The sequence below is a fragment of the Rhyacophila brunnea genome, unplaced genomic scaffold (genome assembly GCF_057557595.1).
Source record: "Rhyacophila brunnea isolate RB1 unplaced genomic scaffold, BYU_Rbru_1.0 scaffold_13, whole genome shotgun sequence".
Classification (NCBI taxonomy): domain Eukaryota; kingdom Metazoa; phylum Arthropoda; class Insecta; order Trichoptera; family Rhyacophilidae; genus Rhyacophila; species Rhyacophila brunnea.
The window spans coordinates 7,767,109-7,795,010 of NW_028232785.1; the positions used below are offsets into that span (position 1 = coordinate 7,767,109).

Genomic DNA, 27,902 nt, shown 5'->3' on the forward strand with positions numbered 1-27,902 from the left:
CTCCCTGCTCTATTATATCGTGTACTCTTGTCTGCTTCCTTATACATTGGTTTATTGTGTGATATTCATGTGTTGTGCCCAACGTGCACCTTCACATGCAGTACTGCACTACTGGTATTTTTAAAATTTCTCTTACATTAAGTATTCATGTTTCACGTGCATACGTGAGAGTTGGTTGCACATATTGGTTGAACACTTTACGCTAAAGACACAATGGAAGGTCACTAACAAAATACTATTCAGGCGACCAAATGCACTCCATGCCAGTTTGGTTCTGTGAGCGATCTCGTCATAATATATCTACCTAATTTCGGACCTTAGGTGGAAAAATCCAATAATAGTCTTTAGACATCTGATACGCATGGCCCCCACAAAGGGGTGGCTAACAGGGCTCTAGCCTTGGGGCCCGGGCTCGGGAAGGGCCCGGTGTGGCGAATCGATCAGATAAGTGATATAAATACACATCACAAATCCTCCCTAATAGTAAAAAAAGTCGCCTGTTATTGTTTAAAATTATTTGTTTGTACGATACAATTTTTATTTGTGTATCGATAATCGACAACTCCATAATTCAAATAGATGTAAGTATTAAAATATAAAAAAAACACTAAAAATATACATAATTTATTTTACCGCGTACACCATTTGGAAAATGCTACTGTAGAGCGTCATACTGTCTTTATCCTTAGCGATAGGTAGGGGGGGCCACCAAAGATCCTAGCCTGGGGGCCCGCTTCAGGATGTGGGGGCCATGCTGATACGTACTACTATTTAAGGCAGCCCTTGTATTCCAGTGCATAAGGCATTGGCTTTTCATCCGGAGGGCTCCGGTTTCCATCCTGGTGAGGTCAAAAAATATGTATTTGATTTTATCAAAGCCTGGTTGTTTGTGATTGTTTCACTTATATTACTGATTACATTGCTTTTTCCCTACACTACTGTCATTGGACATCATGGCATGTATATTTATTAAATAAGGCTATACCTCAGTTGAGGGACGGTCTAAAAAGATCGTGGCTAGGCGATGTGCGGATTGCGGGTCGCGGGTGCAAATGACGCATGCCAAACGAAATATAATTTGTCATATAAATCCAACATGCGTCCATTTAATGTTCTGTTTATTCGCCATCACGAAACAAATTGACGTATTCACACCTCGACGTTCGGTCACCGAGTGCCAGCGAGTCCAAAATTTCGTCGCGCCTATAGTTGAAAATTATTTGCCGTTTCACTGATGTATCGTCTTAATGTAAGATTTGTGAAGGAAAAAATACAAAATTTTACGAAATAGGCCGTCAAAAATTATATAATTGCTTTTCATTACTTTATCTGCCGCACATAAGCAGTGCATGGCCTGTCTACCCCTGCTGGACATCACATTTTTTCACTTATAATTAATATTGTATTATTTCCGATCGTTTAAGTAGGTAGTTTAATTAGTAATATCATACAATATCCACGGACAATGAACATGTACAAACAGGCCAAAAGGCATTGTATTGTATTTAGTAATAGAAATAAAACATTGAAGTTAATCTCTCCAAACCACGCCACGCACCACACCCGGTCTTAATCGAGCATATCACGTGGCCCTACATTGGCGATGTGAAGCATCTAGTTCAGTTTCAGGCCGGGAATGCCCTAGGCATAGGAGAATATACCCAAAACTAAGGTTGCTACACTCAAAGTGAGCTCTGACTGAGTTTAAAGTTACTTTCTAATGCAAAGTGCCGGGGAGAGAAGAGCACAGGGAAATTATAAAAATAAAAATGATTCTAGTGTATATATAATAAAAATAATGAAGCTAATCATACGGACAGCACAAATTATGTGAATAGATCTTCACGCCCGCAGTAAGACGCCGCAAATTTTTTAAATGCAAGATAATTGGCCTTAGTTGCAACCGACTCGGACGGCCCGATGGGCCTAACAGCTGGTTGGACCGACCTGAGCATCTCCTCCCGTTCGGAGCACATTCTAAGACATTCCCAGACGATGTGGTTGGCATCCTGAATTTCCCCTCCGCATGGACATGTCGGACGGCTTACAAGTCCAAGCTCAAAGATCTTGCCAGCGAACCCACCGTGTCCAGTCACAAATTGACTGGTGTGCAGCGCTCGAAATGGAGAATTTTACAAACCGGAGCGCTCGATAATTTTACGAAAATATTAGCACTGTTAATTATCTAATTCTGTACATATATATGTATTTAAAAACGATTATGTTAGATTTTTTTATTATATGACATATCTCGCTCAGACGGTAAAATTAATATTTACACGAGACGGAGCGATAATTTTGGGGATTTTATGAACCGGAACGGCGCTCCGGTGCGTTCCGGTCCATTTCAAACCCTGCTGGTGTGATGATCAGGAGTCAGATATTTAGTTATCTCCAATCGCCATTTAATATTTGGAAAAAACATATATGTGTGCCGGCCCTTGGTTGATTCGTCCCACCGTCGCTGCCAGGTCTCCACGCCGTCATGAGACGTATTGTCCGCTTCAACTCACTAAAAATGAAACAATCATCAACCAAATGCTTTGAAAATAATCACATCAATATATTGTGACCTCACCGGAAATCAAACCCGGAGCTTCCGGATGCCAGCGCCTTACGCACGTCACCACCAGAATTTATCTCGTATTAATATCGCATAAAAACTTTGTAACACAACACATCCACCCGAGAGTTCCGGGTTCGATTCCCTCGTCAGGACACAATATTTATATAGTGTTTTTCTCAAAGCCTGGGTGTTTGTGATTGTTTAAAATTACTAACAACCACCTTGTACAAAAAAGCAAGGACATGGTAATTAATAATTCTAAAAACAACATACAATCTTATTATTGTTTGTAGAAATACGTGTGTACGACATATTAACAACTTTCTTTTTAATAATTATTAAAAGATAATGATTTTCCTAATAATTTCCGAAATAGAGCGTTATTTTTATTTTTTCCTCAAGACAGAGCGGTAGCCTCCGGTGCGTTCCAGTCCATTTGGAGTGCTGGATTTACTATATTAGCATACTTTCCCATTGTCATTGTTTAACTTATATAAACAATATTATATTATATTCGACTGAGGGCATTAAGGTATAACCAATTACACAACAATACATCTCTTTTACTATGATAAAGAAACACGCAATTTATTAATCGTTGTAAAAATTGATTTATTCCCAATATTAACGTCTCAAGGAAAAGTGCCGCTTTAGGGAAACCAAAATTATTTGAATACTTTTATTTTTCAGTCTCAGATTGTATGTACATATTAGGTTATATTTGACAGTTCCAAAGATGAATAATTATAGTCTGAAACAACTGTCAAGGTTAATGACTCCTGGCTGAGAATCGTGGCCACCATGGAACGCAAAATTAATGGGAACTGAAATACTTAACGGGTGTGGAGTATAGGTCGCACAATGAAAGTTGAGGCGAATACAGATACGAAAGTTTGTGTGTATTGGTGCATTTCTGAGACAACGGGCATTGCACAACGTCTACTAGAAACAGCCGTTTGTCCTGCTTACGCGTACTTATTGCGCTTATAGCGAAAAGAGGACAACATGCGTATAATAAATCGACTGTGTTTAGGAAAAAGGGCGTAACCTTCGATTTTTCGAAAAGTGCTTTTATTAGATATTAACAATGTATACAACTAAATACACGTTCTGTAAAAAGGAAGTAAGCCGCAAATGCCGATTTATTATCTAAATTAAGGTTTTAATTGAGCTTTAATTAAGTTTGGATTTAAGGAAAAAAGCATTTACCCTCAATTTTAATGATTTTTCTGTAATAACTTCTTTAATTATTAGTAGATCGAAAAGATATTACACCAAATCATCAATCATCATACACCCAATGTCTGTGCTTATTTTTTATTAATATAGAACCAAAATCATTCAAAAAACGTTTTTTGCCTCTCCTGTAAAAAGGTGTTTTGAGTGGGTTACGCCCTTTTTCCTAAACACGGTCGAAACGTTGATGTCGATTTAAAAATTTGAATCATCACGTTTGTAAACAATGCGTCTGTGTGAGTATTGCTTGACCTCAACTCTTGTTAACACAATATCTATAACAGGCAACCGATCTTGAGTGTGGAAGAATATAGGAAACTTAAACAAGTGAATATTGATGCAACACACACTATTGCACGTCTATAATGTGTGTTTCATTTTTCTAGGACACTCACACATTCAAAGGCAAAATGTAATGTATTGTGATATAGCCTACCTGAATTCTATTTATTGATCTGTTCTGTGGTGACTATCTTGAAATTCCGTCTTCTTCTGAGCGACCAAGACTTTCCACCTCTCTCGGTCCTCTGCTTCTCTCAGGAAAGAGTAAAGACTGCCCCCATTCAGCTCCTTCACTTGGTATCTCCAGTGCGCCGACACTCTTCCTCTGCATCGCCTCCCTGGAAGTTACCCAAAACCACCAGTCTCCCAGTGGCGAAGGGTGGAGGTAGGCTATTAAGATCCATCATAAATAGTGCACATTAAACTTGGTCAGTCAAACGTGTATGTTTTTATTGAAATAAGACTACAATTTACAGATGGTATTGGTTAGTTTTTAAAAATAAATTAAACCCTGCCTAAACCAAAACATTATAATATTTGTATATTTTAGGCGATACGACAAAATTGAGCACACTTTTTCATTCATACTTATTTGTTTTCGTTTGATTAAGAATACATATTACACATATTGTTGGATCATTTTTTTAATTCATTAAGCCCTGCCTACGCCAAACTATAATAGATAAGAATTATTATTCTGTCTATAAAATATCCAAAGCTATGTATGTTTTAATTGCATAATTTTAGTTATTTTATAGATAGATGAGTATTTTTTGACTATTATCTATTATGGCTTGGTTTTCGCAGGGTTTAATTGAATTTTGAAAACTAACCAATACCATCTGTAAATTGTAGTCTTATTTCAATAAAAACATATACATTTGACTGACAAAGTTTAGTGTGCACTATTTATGGCGGATTTTAACAGCCTACCTCCACCCTTCGCCACTGCAGTCTCCACAGGTTATTCTCTCCGTACCGAATAATATGATACCTATATAAAAATGCTGAATGTGTCTTAGACATGGCCCCAACATCCTGAAGCGAGATATACGGCGGACCCTCTACCCATCGCTCAGGTTAAGGGCACTATGATTTTTTACAGTAGTTTTCCCCAAGTGGTTTCCACGGAACCCCAGGATTAAGGGTATTCCGTGTATTTTTTACAATGTTTAAATAAATCCAATTGATTTATTGAGCTGTTGACACTCAGCATATTATTACGAAGCACTGATCGGGTCATCCTTTTTGTGGTAACCAAGTAATATTATATGCTACCCTTCGCCATATTGGATAGAAAGCCAAAGGAAACACGCTTAAAATAATTATAAAATAAAATTCTACACGCGAAACATCATTTTATTAAGATATGAATCATCAAAGCACGTCAAATTACATCACACAGTCATATTTTATTAAATGTTAATAATCGATAAGGAAAATACCACTAAGGTATATTTTGTGGTGTATGTTTTTATCACTTAACTGGCCGACCCGCCACGCCACCCTTGTGAGGGCCATGGTCTAAGACGTCATATTTTGAGAGTCCTTCTTTTATCTGGAGTCTCTGGATGATTGACTCCTTCATTATGTGGTGTGTCCACCGATCAGTGTTGCCATCTTTTTCTATAATGATTATAGTACAAAGGCGTAAAATTTATAGTATTTCTGAAAAATATATAGTGCAGGAACATTTTTCGTTTTGAATCCTTTAAAATTATAGTATTTTGGTATATTTGGCGTAAAATTATAGTACGAGGGTGGGTCAATAAGTCCTTAGAAAAGCCGACAAGTGGCGCGACTAGTACTGTAAGCGGTTTGTTTTCATGCAGCGGCACTACCGATTCAGTATGCTGCGAAGTTTCAATCAGATTGGTCGGGTTGTTGTGTGTTTTTCGTACATTTAAAAAAAAAATTTGCTTGTGGAAAATGGAAAAATGGAAAATGGAGAAAATTGAGTTTAGAGCTGTTATTAAACATTTTAATATAAAAGGGTTAACAGCAAAGGAAATAAAAAATGAGTTGGATTTAGTTCACGGCATATCTGCTCCTTCACTTGCAACTATTTATAACTGGTTAAATGAATTTAAACGTGGTCGTACATCAACAAAGGATGAACCACGCTCAGGACGTCCTGTAGAGGTGACTACACCAGAGATGATCAATAAAATCCACGATATGGTGTTAAGTGACCGAAGATTAAAGTTGAGTGAGATAATTGAGGTTACAGGGATCTCAAAAGGTAGCGTCATTTCTATTTTACATGACAAATTGGGCATGAAAAATATTTCTGCAAGATGGGTGCCGCGTTTGCTCACAGTCGACAATAAACGCAATAGGGTGGTGGCCTCTAAAGCCCTGTTGTCGCTCATGCAACGCAATCCGGATGAATTTTTTCTTCGCTTTGTGACTGTAGATGAAACATGGATACACCACTATACTCCCGAGACGAAAGAACAGTCAAAGCAGTGGATTGCGAAGACAAACCATGTCCAAAGAAGGCGAAAACCGTAAAATCAGCTGGTAAGGTTATGGCTACTGTATTTTGGGATGCACGTGAAATTATTTTCGTTGACTATTTGGAAAAAGGAAAAACAATAACAGGGGATTATTATGCATCTTTATTGGACCAGCTAAAAAACGAAATTGAAGAAAAATGGCCTCATTTAAACAGGAAAAAAATCCTCTTTCATCAGGACAATGCCCGTGTTCACACATGTTTACGATCAATGGCTAAAATTGAAGAATTGAAGTTCGAATTGGTCGACCACCCACCGTATTCGCCAGATTTAGCCCCCAGTGACTTTTTCCTTTTCCCAAACTTAAAAAAATGGCTAAGTGGACAAGGTTTTTTTGCAAATGAAGAAGTCATCGATCGGACAAATGCTTATTTTGAGGACCTTCCGAAAACTTATTTTTCTGACGGTTTAAAAAAAATTGAGAAACGTCTAACCAAGTGTATTGAGCTCCAAGGAGATTATGTTGAGAAATAAAAAAAAATACAAAAATAAAAACTGTTTTAATGCTTTTTTCTAAGGAATTATTGACCCACCCTCGTATTTAACATTTTCCGCGGAATTAAAATTATAGTATTGTACTATAATTATAGTACGGTTGGCATCACTGCCACCGATACTACATTTTGAAGACATCAATTGCCTTCCACTTCCATGTCCTATGGATCCATGTCTCGTTTATATTCAATAATATCATACATACATAATTGAATTTGATAACACCTCAGATATGTACCTACAAGATTTTTTTTGTTTGTTTAAATACAATGCCCGACGAGACTTGAACCATTTATCACTGAATTCGGGCCAATGTGCTTTACCAATTAAGCTACGGGCATCATAGCTAATTACGGTTAAATTAACTAGTTGTTTTTAAATAAAATGTTTATCAAATTGCGTTATGTTTGGCTTTCGGTTTTTGTGTTTTAAATCAAAGTATCAATTATTGACCTAATAACTAACCGACGCCCTAATCTTAGATTAAGCTACGGACACCATATCTAATTACGAATAAAAACCAATCAAAAGTCGCCAGTGGGATTCAATCACATCTTTCATTTGACGGATTAGTGGTCTTATCCTTTGAGCTATCAATCCGTCTGCAATTAATGCAAATTATTTCTAATAAATAAGTATCTACGCTTATCTGAGGTGAAACATTGTTGTAGGTAATTTATTGACTAAGATGATTTAAAAAAATATATATTATCAACGTCATTGTATGAATTACGAATTAGTGGATATTTAAAAAAAAAAATGTGCGCGCCTGACTGCAATACTTTTAGATTCAGTGATGTCCCGTGGGGGTAGGCAGATTGAACGTCGCTTGGGGGTGGCAATTACTCGAAGGGCGGCAAATCGAGGAGAATCATTAGATATGTACCTAAACTTAGTAATAACTGAAATATCTATCCATTAAAAAAAACAACTGACTGGTTGGAAACAGAATGTATTAATTAACATAAAAGGTTTACCAGGACTGTAATTTTAATGTCGATTTCACGATGTCTAGTTTACTTCCGTTCTCCTTCGACGTCACGTCCTTGATGACTAGCAATGACACGTGCAGATTTGCGAATTATAGGTAAGTATATACCTACCTAATTAATTTATCCAAATATTTTTGCCGGTTACTCATTTTTAAATGTATCTGAAACCGTAGACTCGCAATATTGTAAATTAGTATATAGTGGTATATATTTTGTTAGTAATGTATCCATTCAACACATTTCTCAGATATTTAAGTCATGAAAGGATGATAAAAATACTGAATAACAAAAATGGGGCGGCATTTTGGCGCTGCCTAGGGGCGGAATTTTGTCAAGGGACGTCATTGTTTAGATTTAATACCTGGTGGTCATATGCTCCACCTAAATGGCTGACACAATACAGACAAAAAGCAGGACATCAATTTTGTTAATATATATAATATAATAAACATATTTAATTTTAAGTGACTAACCGTTCAATGTCTATAAACATATTAATGCGTTATCTAATCTGTATTTTTTATCCCACGGAAAAGATAATAGAAACACCTGCACATTTTAACAAAATGATGATCAGTGTATCTGTATAAGCCACCTGTGATAGTGAAATATTTATTGTGTTGTAAATACTTGTAATAATAATATAATAATAAGTCGCCTATAGTCATAACACATATTTTGCAATTTTGCCATTTTTTAGTTAAAACTAAGTGATTCTAAAGGCATTATTATATAATATAAAGAAAAATAGTTCGGTATCTAAAATCACTGACAAAGTTAACTTTTGGTGTCATAACTCACATTTTTAAATATAACCTAACCTAACTAATCAGGGAGCTCTATTTTAACATACTGTGCTGTGTGTCTGCAGCTAGAGTTGGGTTTCGGGAATTCTCGAGAAATTTTCGAGATTTCCCATCCCGAATCTCGAGAATCGAAATTTCTAACATGTCGGGAAATCCCGAATGTCGAGAATCTTTTCTCGGGATTCGGGATTTCTTTATTATCAAATATTAATTGAAAAAACAATTATCTATATGAAAAAAGTGGACAGAGAACACAAAACGTTCAATGACTGATCGGGGCATTTAACACAATTATGCCAATGTCGACTGAAAATGAGTGCAATTTTTGCAATATCAGGGAATTTTGTGTCTCAAAAGCGTACGCGATTGTCAGACGCAGCGATTTTAAAATTTATTTAAATTAGTAAAGTTTTGAATTATTTTTGTTTTCCTACTTCTATTTTGTTTGTTTTCTTACAGAAATAAAAAAAATCATATTTTTTTGGAATAGGTACCTATGTCTGTTTTTACACTGATTTTATGATTTTTACTGGTTTTTTTTTTAATCTCCCGATTTCTCGAGAATTCTTTTCTAGAAATCCCGAATCTCGAGATTGAGATTTTCTCGGGAAATACCCAACTGGATTAATATTCAAGGGAGTTATTTATAAGAACTATAGGGAGTATAATATGGAGAGTATATGGAGGTTCAATACTGTTCTTATAAAAAACAGTGCTCTGGTAGTTTTTTGCGATTATTTCAAAACTCGATTTTTGGAATATGTCAGTTATGACTCTAGGCATATCAATTAAGTATGTACTCTTGTTTATTAAATAATTATTATTTTTATAAAATAATATAAATACCTACATTATAATAATATACACATAGTATATCTCCAACGTTTTTTATGATGTCTATCTAGTTAACAGACCAACATGCATCTGTCTATAAACAAAACAAATGAATTCTAATAATTGCTTTAACATTCGTGCTATTCCATTTGAGTTATTTTTTGCAACTCGGGTTTCGCCTTTTGGTATCTTCAGGCACTATGTGTCAATGACGAAGGGCGAAGGTAGGCTGTTAAGATCCGCCATAAATAGTGGACAGTAAACTTTGTCAGTCATACGTGTTTGTTTTCATTGAATTAAGAGTACAAATTGCAGATTCCACATAAATTAGAACTAATAATCTCAGTCGATAAGTACTCTTCACTAGAACTTGAAGGGTGGAGGTAGGCTATTAAGATCCGCCATAAATAGTGTAAATTAAACTTTATTAGTCATACGTATTTGCTTTTATTGAACTAAGTTGCTATATTGCAGATTGTGTTGTTTAGTTTTTAAAATTCAATTAAACCTTGCGAAAACCAAGCCAAACATTTTTTTTTTGTTATAACTGCTCGACACGTCAGTACGTACGTAAAAAGGTTCGCCAACCCTGATCTATAAATATAAACAATGCCGTACAAATCTATTAATTTGTTTAAATCTTAAAATGCATTTCGTGGGGTTACCGCCAAAAGTTATTAAGTTTCGAAATCATGTTATGGAGTAATAGCAATTTGAATTTTTACATGCCCTATAAAATCAGGCACAACGCTAATTTAGTTTACTTTGTTTGCATGTTATATGTATCGAATGCGTGTCTGAAAACTTGTACGTATGCAGTTCGGCGTATCACACTTCGCTGTGAAATGTTGTATTCGAAATATATCGCCGTATATTAAAGACCGTCCAACCTCTTTGGATCGTATAGTACTGACATAAAATTAATATCTAAATAAAACACGGTTCTTGTCGGTTTACACTTTACAGGAAGCCAGCAGCAAATAATTTTTAAAACAGCCGATAATATATTATTATCTTCTTCTTGGTCGTGCACTCATGGCTGAGGATCGTGACCACATTTGAATTTCGCCATCTTTGAGCGACCAAGACTTTCCAACCTTCTTGATATTCCGCTTCTCTCTGGGCAGAATGTCAGCTCTTTCACTTGGTAGCTCCAGCGAGCAGACGCTCTTCCTCTGCTTCGCCTTCCCTGGAGGCCACCCAAAACTACCAGTCTCTCCAGGTTGTCCGGTCCGCGCCTGACAATATGTCCAAAAAACTGCAGAATTCTTCTCAGACATATTATCGAGAGCCGTTCTTTTATCTGCAGTCTCTGGATGATTGACTGGTTCGTCCTGTGCTCCGTCCAAGAAATAAGAAGCATTCGGCGCCAACATCACATATTATTATACTGGATTGTTTGTTAGGTTAGGTTAGATTTTCATTCTTGAATTCATGAATTTTGCCAAAATCATCTATTAAAATTGAATAATTAATGTTCATATTGAACCTAATAAAATTGGAGACCGAATAGTATACGGTCATCTCTTTCCGATAAGAAATCTCATGGCGAACTGTGCCACGGTGAAATGTTTTACGTACAATGTACATGTATCCTATCGGATCACCTTTTTTTTTTTCTAGCGTACATATTATATAGACATAATATAATGAGTTACTCATTCACTGCTGACTGGACAATGATTTTTAATTACCACCTTTAAAATGCACGTTAATTACATCGATCGGTCGCCAGGTCATTACGCGCTAGGTGCGTCTCCAGCGTCCAAAGTATTAGCTCAAATACCTAAATCATCCATTAACAGCGCTCGAAATTTTCTGAGGATATTAACAAGGTTATCAAATTTTATGTGTATATTATAAACATAAGTGTGCTAGATTTTTTGTTATATCTATGGAATATCTAGCTCAGACGGTCAAATTATTTTGTCCGTGAGACGGAGCGATAACTTTACATATTTCACGAACCGGAACAGCGTTCCGGTGTGTTCCGGTCCATTTAGAGCCCTGTCGATTAATCAATGTTTTTGGCAGTAACCCCACGAATTATAATAACTGTCTTTAAATCTTAATTTATAGTGTAGCAAAATGAAGACAAAATTAATTGTCTCATTAAGTGTAATGTTATTAGCTGTCAGTTTGGATTTAGCAAATGGTGAGCATTTTTATTTAATTTAAAAAAATAATAAATATTAGGTATATTAATAATTGGATAAGTATATATGTCAAAAAATATAAACATCACAAACATGGACAACCCAAACCAAATAAAATTTCAATACCTGTTTTTGCTGATCGAAAAAAGAGTGCAAAAATTAAAAAATGCGTATTTTACGTGTAAAAATGCTCTTATTGTTATATTTCTCAAGTACCGATCTCTCTTCATTAAATACCTGAATATATAAACTAAACATCTAGCTTATTTTCAGTTAATTTAAAGCTGTTATTTTGAGAGAGATGCTGTGTCCTTCAACACAGTCCGACCACCGCAGTTTAGGTCACCTATCCTTATTTTCTATCTTGTTTATAGAATATAAGCCTTTTGCATCGTTCCCTATCTTCTACTATTTAGACATGGCCAGATGGTTTGATCTATGCAGCAGTAGCGAAGGGCGGAGGTAGGCTGTTACGATCCGCCACAAATAGTGCACATTAAACTTTGTTAGTCATACGTAATTGTTTTTTTTATTAAGCTAAGACTACAATTTATAGAAAATGGTGTTGGTTATTTTTTAAACCCTGCATAAACCAAATCATATTAGTTTTGGTATATTTTGGGCGATACGAGAAAATTGTGCACACTTTTTCATTCATATTAGACTTATTTGTTTTCGTTGGATTAATAATACGTATTATTACATAATTATATTGTTGGTTAATTTTTTTTAAATTCATTAAGCCATGCCTAAACCAAACTATAATAGATAAAAAAATATTATTCTATCTACCTATAAAATATCCAAAGTTATGTATGATTTAATTGCATAGCTTTAGGTATTTTATAGATGGACGAGTATTTTTTGACTATTATCTATTATGACTTGGTTTTCGTAGGGTTTAATTGAATTTTAAACCATCATTTTAAAACATCTGTAAATTGTAGACTTATTTCAATGAAAATAAATAAGTATGTTTGATAAATTTTAGTGTGCACTATTTATGGCGGATCTTAACAACTTACCTGCACCCTTAGCCACTGCTATGTAACGTCTCTGTTATAGTCGTTAATTGTAAGTAAATTTCAGGAATCTGGCAGTGCACATCATCAGATCAATGCCCTGGAGACGTGGTTACAGAGTGTGAAGATGGAAGGTGCATATGTCCAAGTGGGAAGACTTTAAACAGCAATGGGACGGCTTGTATTGCTTGTAAATAGAAAAATTATATTATAAATTATACATAGACGAAGTTTTGTTTTTGTGTACCAAATGAGCATTCAATTGATTCTATAATATCACCATGGCCCCCACAAAGGGAGGCTGACTGGGCTCTAGCCTAGAGGCCCGGGCTCAGGAAGGGCCCGGCGTGGCGAGTCGACCAGTTAAGTGATATAAACAGACATCAAAAATTCTCTCTTATATTTAAAAATTATTTCGCTATTTCTCTTCAATAACATTAATATTTAAAATTATGTGTTATTCGATACAATTTTTTATTTTGATACTCGACAACTCCATAATTCAAATGGATGTAATATACAAATAACCACTTAATATACACGTTAATTTTACCGCGTAATCACACCATTTGGAAAAGACTACTGCAGAGCGCCACACTAGCTTTATCTTTAACGATAGGTAGGGGGCCCGCCAAATATCCTAGCCTGGGGGCCCGCTTCAGGATGTGGGGGCCATGATTATCCCACAACTACAGTTACATAATAACACCGCCAAAAGGTGTAATTCCCTAAGGATCTATTTACATAGTACCCTAAAGAGCTCGTAATCATTATTGGGCTGATCAAAGCCAACTCAAGTACAAGCCAAAGCAGTCGGAAACTTTCACGAGTGGTCCTACCTCTCCAGCCTATGGCTGACCTATCATTATAGAGTGCTTATACTGACGAGTCTGTCGTGTTCACTTGTCAGAGTATTTTTATTGATTTCGTTAAAAACTGATTATATTAAGGCTATACTTCAGTTGAGGCATGGTTTAAAAAGATCGTGGCTAGGCGATGCGCGGATTGTGCAAATGAAGCGTGCCGAACGAAATATAATTTGTCATAAAAATCCAACATGCGTACATTTAATGTTATGTTTATTGTTATATCACTAATAATAATAGTAAACGTCAAGTTTTTTAGTCATCTTTACACGATTTAAGAATATTTTCATCCGACGCCATGACAAAACAAATCGACGTGCGGACACCTCGGCTGTCAGTCGCCGATTGGCGACTGGTGAGAAATTTTGTCGCACTTACTGTTGAAATTTATTTGCCGTTTCACTGAAGTACGCTTTTAACGTATCTTGGAGACCTCGGAGTTCAAGTGATTTAGTGGTTCTGTGTTATCGTTCTCGATTCACTTTAAGCAATACACGTTGTATAAATAAAATACAGGTACTTATTACAATTTGTATAAAGTCAAGTAGTAGGCATATAGTAAATTTTCGAAATTCGAAACGAGAAAGGGCTTGTGTGGTTTTGCAAATCAATATGTTAGGTAATCTAGGATTCCATTTTGACAGCTGAACAGTGAGACCACTCGTTTGAGAAATATGTTTGTGCAAACAAATATGTTCAGGCTTTGTATCTTAAGATGGCGCTGGGCTGATTCATAAAAATATATGTAGGGTTGACTACAAGACACCAATTTTTAACCCATAAGACAACACCCACGGTGGCCGCGCGTCTTAAGCGTTGGACTATAACGCCGTGGGTCCCAGGTTCGAATCTTGGGTCTGGCAAGCACACATATTGTTTTTCAATTTGTGTGAGTCAGGGTATGGACCCAATAGGTTGAGCAAGTGGCTGACATCCATTTCTCGTAAAAAGCAAAACCTGTTAATACAAACCTCTACTCTGTGGAGGCCCATATGATCCTATTAGGATCGGACATGGTCAAAAAACTAAAAAAAAAAAAAAAGACAATTTTTTAGTCATCCTTTCATAATTTTCGACAACAAACTTGAGTAGAATCATTTTTCCATTAATATATTATTATATAAGTTCCTGCATTTTATGTATTTAGTCTAAACTTATTCATATTAAGATTTTAGAAAAATATGTGTTTGGTTGTAGATTTTAGAATAATAATCAGTATTCTCTAGTGAAGAATTTGTTCAGCCACCAGAAAAGATAATAAATAGAATTCCGATAGGCAACAATACAGTAAATTTTGAGGCAGGGGTTTGAATGTGAGACTCATACGAAAATGAAACACATTATAGACATGCAATAGTGTGTATTGCAACCTTTAAAAATATACTAATATTTGAAGGCGTCCCCGGAAAAGGGGTCTATATAATACATCAAGTGATTTTATTAACTAAAACGGGTCTATATAGCATTGCTCACGATATTGGAAAGTTTTATTATTTTAACTGCCACACTTTTTGAGATATTAGCAACACTAAAATGCTTACCGTAGAAAAGGGGTCTATATGAATATTTTACTATCCAAAATAAAAAAAATGCTTTTTTCTGTCAATGATAAAGAGTATTTTTATGAACATAATTATTATCATAGATATAGTTACTCCAAAAGTCCGCATGATTGAATAAAACGTTTTTTTCCTCTCCTGAACAATTTTGTTTTTGCATATAGACCCATTTTCCGGGGACGCCTTCATTTAATGAACGTGACTGACTGATTTTGACTCCTGTCAAAATCGCGTGTTTTTTGTTTTAGCGTTTGGCATTCTGTATTTTCTATAAGAATGTTGTCTATTATCTATGGTCTGTTGTTCGGTTCTGTTCAAAATATTATATATGGATATACAGCACGACTTAAGCGTCGGCCTATCCCTATAGCGTCGTCAGTCCCAGGTTCGAAACCTGGGTCTGGCTAGTACATATATTGTTTTTCAATTTAAGTATGAGTCAGAGTATGGACCAAATAGGTTGAGAAAGTGGCTGACATCAATTTATCGTAAAAACAAAATCTGTTGATACAAACCTCCACTCTGTAGAAGCCCATATGATCTTATTAGGAGCGGACATGGTCGAGAGAAGGTAATATCGCAACTATTAGAGTTGGCACTCTCCATCATAGAATTTACAGAGATGGTGATCGTTCGAAATATTCTTCAATATGACGAAACCATAGATACAATTTGTCGCCGTGACAGCGTGACAGTACGCAACGTGAATCTCAATATAATCACAACTTTACTGTAATCCATTCTTGCACAACGGAGTCGATTCATTTTAAAAGAATATATTCATCAATGTCTTTATATTTTTTTTACTTCCATTTCCAGCTGCGCCATACTTCTTGTCTCCATGCATAGAACATCAACAGTGTAAAGATCTTGTTACAGGATTCGAATGCAACGAAGAAAAAGGTTATTGATAAAGTATTAATTCTTTTATTCAACGAAAAATTCATAAGATTTTAGAATATAACATTCTTTATATTGAACATACATAATTTTAAAACACAAACCACAACAACCGACGAGACTTGAAGCTGTAAACACTGAATTCGCGCCAATTTTTTAAATTTCACATGTTAAAAATCTTGATTTGTTGAAAAATGGTAACAAAAACGCTATAAGCTAGATGCATTTTTGCAAGCTAGATGCCTATCGAAAAATGCTACATCTGGCAAGAAAAACGCTAAGTTGGCGACGCTGTTCGACGCCATCGAGCCCCTACGTTTGGATGTGAAGCTCAGCAGTTTTTTACGCCTGAGAATATCTCAGGGGCAGATACCTAAGTCTGCCCTCTCGCCACCCTTTCAAGTAAACTTTGTCTGAGTTTAAAGATACATGGTAGAGAAAGGCATGGAGACTTAACAAAAATAAAAATAAACGAAATACTTATCTGGTAAAGCTGGGCAACATAATAATATACAATAACACTTCAAGCGATCTCGTCGGGGTCACCAATTGTGTCGCTGAGTTTCAAAACCCGCTATAACACTTTTTCATTATGTTGAGAAAATCAACAAAAACCTTTTGAACTAAAAAGGTTTTTGAATGTTTCAGTAGTGTTATAGCGGGATTTGATAGACACATTGATTTTGTTTCATAAATGACAGTTAATCGTAGCGGCGTTTGAAAGAGGCGATAAAGTTTTCATGTAGAGATTTTAATAACGAATCCAACGATATATATATCTTAATTATTTCAAAAAAGTGTTATAGCGGGTTTTGAAACTCAGCGATACAATTATAAATCTAACAGTAACATTGATAAAATTATATTTTTTATCTGTTAAGCGTCAATTACATTGAGCTTCTTTACGAGCTGTTTGTTGGCGAATTTAAAAGCGGGCGATTCAGCTACTGCGATTTGATGATTACACACAAAACTTTCCATTCGCTGAGAAGCCACAAGCCAGCGACTATTTTGATAGAACGTAGTTAGTTTTTTTACCGGGAGGTTGCTACTGCGCAGACGCAGTAGGCCCACACGCCGGCGTGTAGCGTGTAAAGTTGACCGGCTTTCAACTTTTCTCGGTAGAGTGTTTACAACCTGCTTGTTAGCTTGTTCGATGATTACACTGGGCGACTTTACAGGCAGATTGTAAATTCGCCAACAAACAGCTCGTAAAGAAACTCAATGTAATTGACGCTTTAGGAACAAGAAAATTAATGATAATGAATATGAATTGAAATATACATACTTTTAAAACCCTCACATATATAGGTACTTACTAGAAAAAAAATCTATAAAAAAAACACTGTCTGACGGAGCTTGAACTGGCTCTGTTTTCGCGCCAATGTGCTTTACCAGTTAAACTACGGGCATCCTATCGTATTACAATGAATTATCAAATTGCCCACTAATACCCACTCTGTTTATATTATTACTCTGAGGATAAAACACTTTTATCGAAATTATTTAAAAAAAAAAATTGATTGCTAATTGCATGTAGTCCAATTAGTATGATCCAAATGTATTAGGTACCTAGGTATAATAATATAATATATTGTAATGTATTTTAATAATATATTGTCTCCAGGATCCTGCATGTGTCTCCAAGGGTTTCACTATGCATCAGGCCGCTGCTGGCCCTCCTCCTTCTTCGGGCAGAGCTGCTCCGTCGACCAGCAATGTGATGGTGGGCTACTTTCGCTATCACTGGCCTGCAAGGCAGGGAAGTGCTCGTGTGCCGATGGTTATTACAACAGACAGAGGGGAGAGTGCAGGAAAGCTGCCAAAAGTAATTATTTTTTATTTATATGTTATATTTCATTGAGTGATACCTACTTATTTATAAGTTGTAATATATATCGACATAAAATAGAACTAACAGTCTTAGTCGATAATTAAGTACTCGAACATAATATCATAGTATAATTCAGTGGCGAAGAGTGGAGATAGGCTGTTGAAATCCGACATAAATAGTGCACACTAGGGATTCCAATCCCGGGATCCCGAGCTATTTTCGATACCTATGAATCCCGGGATTGATAAACATAATCCCGAAACTTTCAGGATTGATTTTTTTATCAATTTTTATGAAAAATAAAATAAAAACAAAAATACATAAAACAGAAAAAATACTTTTAATAACAAATAACTACATTAGAAATAAACTGAGTTTGAATGAAGTTTGATTTATATCCATGTGTAAGTTGCCGATTCATTTTATTTTTTCACATAAATTAATAAAAATGAGAAAGATTGAAAAAAAAACAATGCTTCGCACTATTAACAAAGTAATTCCACCATTATCTCATACGTTTTACGGCAGTTTCATATTTGGCTGACTAATTTGATTTATGAAGCGGAAAGGTAAACCATGAATTGCTATACTATTTTAAATCTCACTAACCCATTCATTAAGTCTTTACTATCAGAAACAGCAATCTCATATTAAATTCAGATTAATATTTATATTACAATAATATTTACTCCAATAAACTTATGTATTTCCAAGATTGAACGTAATAGTACCTATACAATATTAACAATAAATGTCTTAAATAGTATAAATTATACTAGATTCATTTTTGACCAATTTTACCAATGTTATTTGTAAATATAAAATTTTTATATTAACAATGGAAAAAATGCTAATCCCGGGATTGACAAATTGTAATCCCGAAATCCCGAGATCAGAATTTTGGCTCGGGATTGGATTCCCTAGTGCACACTAAACTTTGTCAACCAAACTTATTTGTTTTCATTGAAGTAAGAATACAAATTGCAGATGGTGTTGGTTAGTTTTTAAAATCCAATAAAATATAACCCTGCTTTAAACCAACCCATCATAGTGGAGGTAGGGTGTGGAGATCCATCAAAAATAGTGCACAATTTTTTCAGTCATACTTATTTGTTATCATTGAATTAAAAATATCTGTAGGATATTTTTTTTAATTAGTTAGGCCCTGCCTAACCAAACCATAATCGATACAAAATATTCTTCTATCTATAAAATAACTTAAATGACTGCATAATTTTAGATATTTTAAAGATATACGAGTATTTTTTGACTATCTGGCTTATGCTATTCTGGCTTGGATTAGGCAGGGTTTAATAGATTTTAAAAAAAATTAACAAACACTATCTACACACTGTAGTCTTAGTTCAATAAAAACAAATACGTTTGACTGACAAAGTTTAGTGTGCACTGTTTATGCCGGATCTTAACGGCCCACCTCCACCCTTCGCCACTGATATATCCCAACCGGAAAATTTGAAGGCAAACGAAGACTTGGATGATCTCGTACAAAGTGAATGGCTAGTGTTAAAGGTGGATTTTTTTTGTGAAAACGTTCAATCGAATGTCAAACCCAGACATGTACATTCTGGTTCTATGTCTCCTAGTCAAGTTGACTGTTGGCCGGCTCTCACATCAAAATTCGTCTCGCATGCAACGTGTCGAATACGTCGATGTAACGTCATCTTTATTCACAAAACACAATATTGCAATCAACAAGTAACATGCTTCTCAGGCTACGAGTCGAAGACGCCAGGACGCATACAAACACCTACAAATTGGTCATTCCTATACCGGCTCTCCGATCGCCGCATCCAAATATTTATAATTTTCGAAGGTTACGTGCGACTCTCGATAGGTAGATGTGCGCGGTCATCAGATGCAACACCTAATCGACGTTCTTGGAAGGTTTTATTTATGGCTGTGCCGCAGACGAGGCGAGTTTAGATGTCAGAGCCGGCTTAGAATTTTCGAGTAGCCGTGAACACTATTTTTCACCAATTACCACTTCTGGGGGGAGTATACTGCAGTGTAACATTGTAAAAAAAAAATAAACATGACCCAGTTTGACAAACGTACCTTAGTTTAAGTAAAGCGAATAAATCACTGGGCCGCTTCCTCTGGAATAACAATTCCATTTCCTATACGAGTTCCACGGTATGTTTTATTTATTCATTTCGATGTAATTTACATATTATCTAGCCTGTTATTTAGGTGGCATTTAAATGTTTAAATGTCTACAAAGATTGTATCGTTTCCTGAATTCTAATTAAATAAAAGTGACCTTTTAGTGGGTACCTACATATTAATGTATCTATCTATTTCTGGAATTAAAAAAAAAAACACTAATATACTAACGATACGTCATAGCAGTAGGGTGGAGATAGGCCATTAAGATCCGCCATTAATAGTGCACATTAAGGGCGCGTTTACATCATTTTACTCCATACTTCAATTATTATAGTTTGTCAATTTATGGCTACGGCCGTATGTTGTAGCTTAACTACTGGGAAATGCCAAAAGAAATGGCGTATTTCAAAAAAACACTACCTTACTCTTAGGTCAATAATTATTATAAATCAATCATTATTCGTAGGATGTTTATCACACTTGAATGGTCAAAAACATAGCTTATAATTAGTATCTTTATAATTATCTTCAAATGTGTTAATCTTGACCATTTTTTGAATAATAAAATGCCTAATTCTTGTCAAATTTGGGATCACAGAGATTATCAATATAATTTTTATCGTAAATATTTCACTATAATAATGTCGATATAAATTATACTAATAGTTTTATAAATGCGTTTAAAAATTAATAAATGTAAAAAATCTTAACACCACTGCACATGCATGCACTGAAATATGACTTTATTCTAAAACATTAGAGCAAAAGGTTTAAAAGAATATTATTGTATGTAATAAAAATACTTTATGCAGTCATCAAATGTTTAAAATAAATATAAAGGATAATAAAGCTTCAAAATTATATAAATAGATTATCTACAACGTTTAAGGAATGTCCAGGATCATGCTTTGAAAATGCAATAAAAGCTCCATTTTGACCTACGTTGAGCATGTCCCCCCTTAAGCTTTGTTAGTCATACGTATTCGGATATCTAAGATCTTAAGGACACACAAGTCACAAGACACAAAATTTTACGAACTGAAGCGCTCGATATATTAACGAAAATATTCTTCTTCTTTCGACCATGTCCGATCCAAATAGGATCATATGGGCCTCCACAGAGTAGGTACAGGTTTGTATTAACAGATTTTGTTTTTTTACGAGAAATGGATGTCAGCCACTTGCTCAACCTATTAGGTCCATACCCTGACACACACAAATTGAAAAACAATATGTGTCTAGCCAGACCCTGGGACCCTGGGACACGGCGTTATAGTCCAACGCTTAAGCCGCGCGGCCACCGTGGGTGTTACGAAAATATTAGCTATATATTATACTATATTAATTGTATGTAGGTATACCTGCTTATGTATTTAATAAAAATAAGTGTGTTAGATTTTTTTTATTATATGACATATCTAGCTCAGACGGTCAAATCAATATACATAATTTGAAAACATCTCATGCATGTATGTATACACTAGAAAAAATCATTTTGTAGAAAAAAACGACACCCGACAGAACTTGAACCTATATCTGCTGGATTCGCGCCATTATGCTTTTCCAATTAAGCTACGCACATTTTATTGAACTACGACGATTGTAACTGGTAGTTGTTACATAAAATGCTTTTTCTAGTGAGTTGTTTTCAAATTATGTATATTCAGTATATCATCATCAGCCGGGGTCAATCCACTGCTGGATGAAGGCCTCCCCAAGCTTCTTCCAACTCTCTCGATCCTGTGTCGTTCGCTGCCACGTATTTCCCCCAAACTTTACCAGTTCGTCAATCCAGCGCCTTTTAGGGCGACCGTGTGGCAGTTTTGTGCCCCTTGGGTACCACTGGATGACGGCATTTGTCCAGCGGCCGTCCTTTCGGCGACCAATGTGCCCCGCCCATCTCCATTTCAGCTGTTTGGCAACGTCTATTACATCGCGTACTCCTGTCTGCTTCCTAACCCATTCGTTTCTCTTGCGGTCCTTTCGCGTGATGCCCAACATACACCTCTCCATGCCTCCCTGTGCGACTCTTAGCCTTTGGACATCTCTCTTGTTGAGCAGGTCCACGTCTCGCAGCCATACGTGAGCACGGGTAGCACACATTGGTCGAACACCGTACGCTTAAGGCACAATGGTAGGTCACTTTTGAAGATACTATTCAGACGCCTGAAAGCACTCCATCCCAGCTTTGTTCTTCGAGCAATTTCATCGTGCATGCTTCCGTCTATGGACACCTGCTGTCCGAGATAGACATAGCTGCTGACTTGCTCGAGTTGGGTGCCATTAATAGATAATCTCAGGATCCGAAAAACAGTTCCTCATCACATGTATAATGTTACATTCTTAAATCTTGTGTCTTATTCGTTGAATAAAAGAAATAGTGTATTAGGTCAAAGTAATATTTCCACGAAACAGAGCGATAATTTTAGGAATTTTATGAACCGGAACGGCGTTCCGATCCATTTTGAGGCCTGATACTACCAAGAAGTGAGCGTTGATTGCACACACTGGTTGAAAACTTTACGCTTAACACACAATGGGAAGTCACTTCTGAAGATACTATTCAGGGGCATGTCAAGTAAATAATAAAGTTATATTTCACGTCAATAGGTATATATTATATTATATATTACAGAAATTGGGGACGCCTGTATTGTGAGTGACGACTGTCAAATCGCTGGAGAACCAAAAGCAGTTTGCGAGATGCCTTCATTCAAGTGTCAGAAGAAAGCTAAGGATCTATTCACTAGAGGTGAGTTGCGACTTTTTTTACTATTAGAAAAAAAAATGTGGTGTGTGTTTATCTCACTTAACTGCTCGACCTGCAACGCCGGGCCGTTCTTAAGCCCGGGCTCCAGAATAGAGTCCTGTCAGCGCCCCCCCCTTTTTGGGGGCCATGGTATAGATTGATAGTATTCAGCTGCCTTTCAGGACGCCGGAATCCGGTTGGCTTGAAGAACAGGCAAACCAGGTTGAGAATCTCTTCTGACATCCGCAGCACGTACCCGAGCTAGGTCTCAGTATGATGAAAGGCTGCTTGGTGCGTTCTCTTATCTCCTCGCTACTCCTTCACATCTATTCTATACACGAGGATGCTATCGGCGGCTATCGAGGGTAGTTTATCGTATTTATGTATTGAGAGGGTTAATACAATAATTACATGCGTGGTCGCAGCCATAACCTATTTTGGGTGAAATCAGCTGTTTCCTCATGTCAGGCTCACATGCATGAATGGCGAGAGCTATGCGGCTGGTCAATGCTCTCCCTAGATATGTAGACATTTTAGCGATTCATTATGTGTTTTGTTTTTAAAATTCTATTTTATTGTTTAATTTGTATTTTATTTTAATCATTGTTATTTTATTGTTTTATAAATATTGGCAGCGCCTGTAATAATTTTAGTGACCATATCTTCATAAAAAGAATCGTGTCCGGAAACTTGTACATATGCAGTTCGCCGTATCACACTTCACCGTGAAATGTTGTTCCGGAAATATACTGCCATATATTAAAGACCGTCCAACCTCTTTAGGTCGTATAGTACTGACATAAAACTCATGAGTAAATAAAACACGGTTCTTGTCGGTTTACACTTTACAAGAACCCAGCAGCAATCAAATTTTGAATATAGCCGATACACTGGATTATTTGTTAGGTTAGGTTTTCATTCTTGAATAATTCATGAATTTTGCCAAAATCAGCTATGAAAATTGAATTAATGTTCATATTGAATCTAATAAAATTGGAGACCGTATAGTATACGCTCATCTCTTTCCGATAAGAAAGCACGGCGAACTGTGCCACGGTGAAATGTTTTACGTACAATTTACTTGTAACCGAAGAGAATATGAAGAAGGTAGGTAATAACACATTAATTAGATTAAATTTATATTGTAATAACACGGCTTCTAATTAAACTTTTCCAGGTGTAAAATCATCTGTGTCATATATGAATGCCAAAGATATCAAAATGGACGCCGATGGACAAGAAATGGCGTCGATTTTAGGCGGGAAATGCAAGAAGGATGACGATTGCGCAGCAGTAGCATATTCCGAATGCTCTTCATACAAACATTGCATCTGCAAAACGGGGTATCACCCAAACGCAGATTTGAACATTTGCTTAGCAGGTAAAGTAGAAATACGACCAATTGGTTTCCCTTCACCCAGTGACGTCCCTAGCCAAAATGCCACTCCTTGGCAGTGCCACTAAATCTATTTTAAATGCCATCTCTACTTCAATAGACAATATTGTGAGTCCTCGGTTTTCAGATACTTACATTTAAATATACATCTGACAACTTTCAAAACTCGCGAGTGACTGGCAAAAATATTTGGATAAATTAATTAGGTAAGTATGTACCTACCGATAATTTAAATATAATTCTCAAATCTCCACGTGTCATTGCTGGTCATCAAGGATGTGAGTCCAAGAACAACGGAAGTAAACTAGATATCGCAAACCCGACAAAGAAACACTCCGGTTAAACATTTTATATTAATTAATACATTTTGTTTCCAACCAGTGAGCTGATTTTTTATTGGAGAGATATTTCCACGATTACTAAGTTTAGGTACCTATGTCTATAAATACCTAATGATTCTTCTCGATTTGCCGCCCTGCGAGTAACTGCCGCCCCCAAGCGACGCTCAATCTTCAATCATCAATCAAGACGTCACTGCCTTCACCACCTTTCATTCCTGCACATATCCAGCGGCATTCTTTGACACAGATGACGCAATCGATTCGTCATAAGATTTTAAAAAGGCTCGACATAGTTTATATATAATTGAAGGTTTAAAAGTCTAAAGGGTCTAAGTGCCAAAAATGTGAAACTGACATAATATAACAAAACAAAAGAAAAAAAACTATGCATATATGAAAACTTACATTTTTGTTTTGACAAAGTTATATGATAAGTTTGATAAGTTTACATAATTCTAAAGATAAAATAAACAAAGGAAGAATGAAATATTTAAACATGGACAATATTGAAACGTTCTATGTAGATATTTCAATGTATTTGTATGACAAAATGGTAGAGTTAGGAACTTAGACCCTTCAGAATATCATTAGGCTTGGCATATAGATTGTATCGAAGTAAAAAACTTGTTATAGAATGTCAGACGCGATATCTTTTAACACGGCTGCCCTTAACCGCGTTTACCGCGAGTCGTTGAATAACACAGTTAGCACGTCTTACTTATGAGATTCTAATGTGATACATTTGGAATCAAATAAGATGTGTTAACTGTACCTACTCACAATATTAATTGTAGATAACCGCCTTATTTATGGAATTCCTCCGAGTAATATCCGTGTTATTTTGGAGCAATAAAAATAACTGAAACGTGTTACAGTGTTAACTATTTAGAATAGCTCTGCTGACACGGCTAGTTGTTGATGTCCTACGACCTATCTGATATCATTATGAAGTATTTGTTAATGTATCCTAATCATGGCCCCCACATCTTGTAGCGGGCCCCCTTCCTATCGCAAGGTTAAAGGCAGTGACACTCATAAAAAGCGTTTTCCAAATGGTGTTCCAGGGTACAGGATATTCAGTGTATTTTCAGCGATTCTTTGTATTCTTAAAAACATCCACTTGAATTAACAGTTGTCAACTAACATACACCCATACTTACTTATTAATATTCTACGAGTGAACTTTTTTACGAAGTACTTTTTTCACCATTAGAGCAAATTTGTGTGTTTATATCACTTATAAGGTAGACGCGATATGCTGGGCCCAGGGAACTCAGAAATAATGGGAACTGAAATACGAACAGGTAAGGCGATAGCAGGTAACCGACTCGAGTAAGGAAGAATCCGTGTTAAACTTACACACGTGTCAAGAATACGTTTTACGTAGAATACTGAAAACTGCTCTCGGCTTATGCATTTACGCTCATCTAATGTTGGTGTATTACACACACTATTGCACGTGCATAATGCGAGCTTCATTTTTGTAGGACACTCACACATTCAAAACCCTGCTTCAACATGCGGCGTTTTGAATATAGCCTAACGGTATTATATTTATTATCTGTTCTGTGGCCGGGCCTTTAGGCTAGAGCCTATTAATAATATTATAACGTTGTATGTTTCTAGAACTTGGAATGCCTGCAACATCGGCCAAACACTGTACCGGAAAATTTGCAAAATTCGTCGAAGGAGTTTGTGATTGCCCAATTGGGTTTTTCTACGAAATGGGAAACAGAGATTGCATCAAACGTAAGTCAAATTAGTGCACATACATAACTTGAAAACACCTCAGATATATATACCCACTACAAAAATCATATTTTAAAAATCGGTGTGTGTACCTACTTGTACGAGCGTTAGAAGTTATACTTCTTTGGCGTAACAAAACAAAACTTTTTATAACCTAGATTCTTCAACTAGCTTTTATTAAATTAAATATATTACTTATATTAAAATATATATAAAAAAAATTATATTAAATTAAACTAAATTATCTGGTTAAATTACACACTCAAGAAACAGGGCCACTTATTGGAGCGCCGTTGGTTTATTTCTATACACTTATATTACTAAATTATATAATTATTTATCGTTGTTTTTATGTTTAAAGTAATAATTATTGTCACTCTGACGTTTAATCGTTTGTTTACGCAAGGAATTGAAAATGGTCGACAATAATAAATTCGTTGCCTAGGCACGGAACGAAACAATTCTACTATCAAACTTGCGTTCGTATACAGCTGACTGATTCGCAGTTAACTTCATACTATCGCGCATTTTCGTAATGGTGTGCGCGCGCAGCTCTCAATTTTACTCTCTTCCAAATGCCCCAAAAGAAGTATAACTTAAAAAAATACGAAACTCGACTAGATTTTGATAAAATTCATGAATTCAAGAATTAAAATCTAACCTAACCTAACAAACAATCCAGTATATCGGCTATTTAAAAAATTTGTTTACTGCTAGCTTCCTGTAAAGTGTAAACTGACAAAAACCGTGTTTTATTTAGACATGAATTTTATGTCACTACTATATGACCCACAGAGGTCTTTAATATACGGCCATATTATATTTCCGATACAAAATTTTACGGTGAAGTGTGATACGGCGAAATGCATACGTACAAGTTTCCGGACACGTACCTACGGAAACATGATATGTCCAAGCCATATGAAACGTCTCTTCATGATTGCATATTTTTATAAAAATAGAAATTTTTCTACTTCTAGCTGCCAGAAGGTTCGGAGAATCTTGCCAGAGAGACGCATCGTGCTTCACGTTCGGCGCCGAAGGAAGGTGCATCCAGGTCAATGATCTGACGCAGTGTCACTGTGATGAGGAAAAGTCAGTGGAAGACAAAGAACGGCAGATATGCAAGCTAACTGAGAGTATGAAATCGAAATCAAACTGTTTAATACATTGTTTACTTACTATCCATAATCATGACCATGGCCCCCACATCCTGAAGCGGGCCCCCAGGCTAAGATGTTTGGCGGACCCCCCTACCTATCGCTAAGGGTAAAGGCAGTGTGACGCGCTGAAGTAGCTTTTTCCAAATGGTATACGTGGTAAAATTAAGGTGTATTTTTTGCGATTTTTTGTGTTTTTAATATGTACATCCATTAAAATACAGTTAAAATGGTATTGTACAACCAAATGTTTTTAATTATTAATATCATTGTAGTAAAATAGCGCTGCAGGCGACTTTTTTTTTACTATTAG

General features: G+C 35.9%; 1 protein-coding gene across 1 annotated transcript in view; it reads left to right on the forward strand.

Annotated features, from left to right (window-relative positions):
* Positions 1-213: 213 nt before the first annotated feature.
* Positions 214-27,902, forward strand: part of LOC147076332 (uncharacterized) — a 43,073-nt gene continuing 15,384 nt past the window's right edge. Inside the window, exons 1-6 of the mRNA XM_085940420.1 lie at positions 214-220; positions 17,861-18,061; positions 22,830-22,946; positions 24,121-24,324; positions 26,307-26,429; positions 27,410-27,568. Coding sequence (XP_085796546.1) covers positions 214-220; positions 17,861-18,061; positions 22,830-22,946; positions 24,121-24,324; positions 26,307-26,429; positions 27,410-27,568 — 811 coding nt within the window. The remainder of the gene's footprint in view (positions 221-17,860; positions 18,062-22,829; positions 22,947-24,120; positions 24,325-26,306; positions 26,430-27,409; positions 27,569-27,902) is intronic.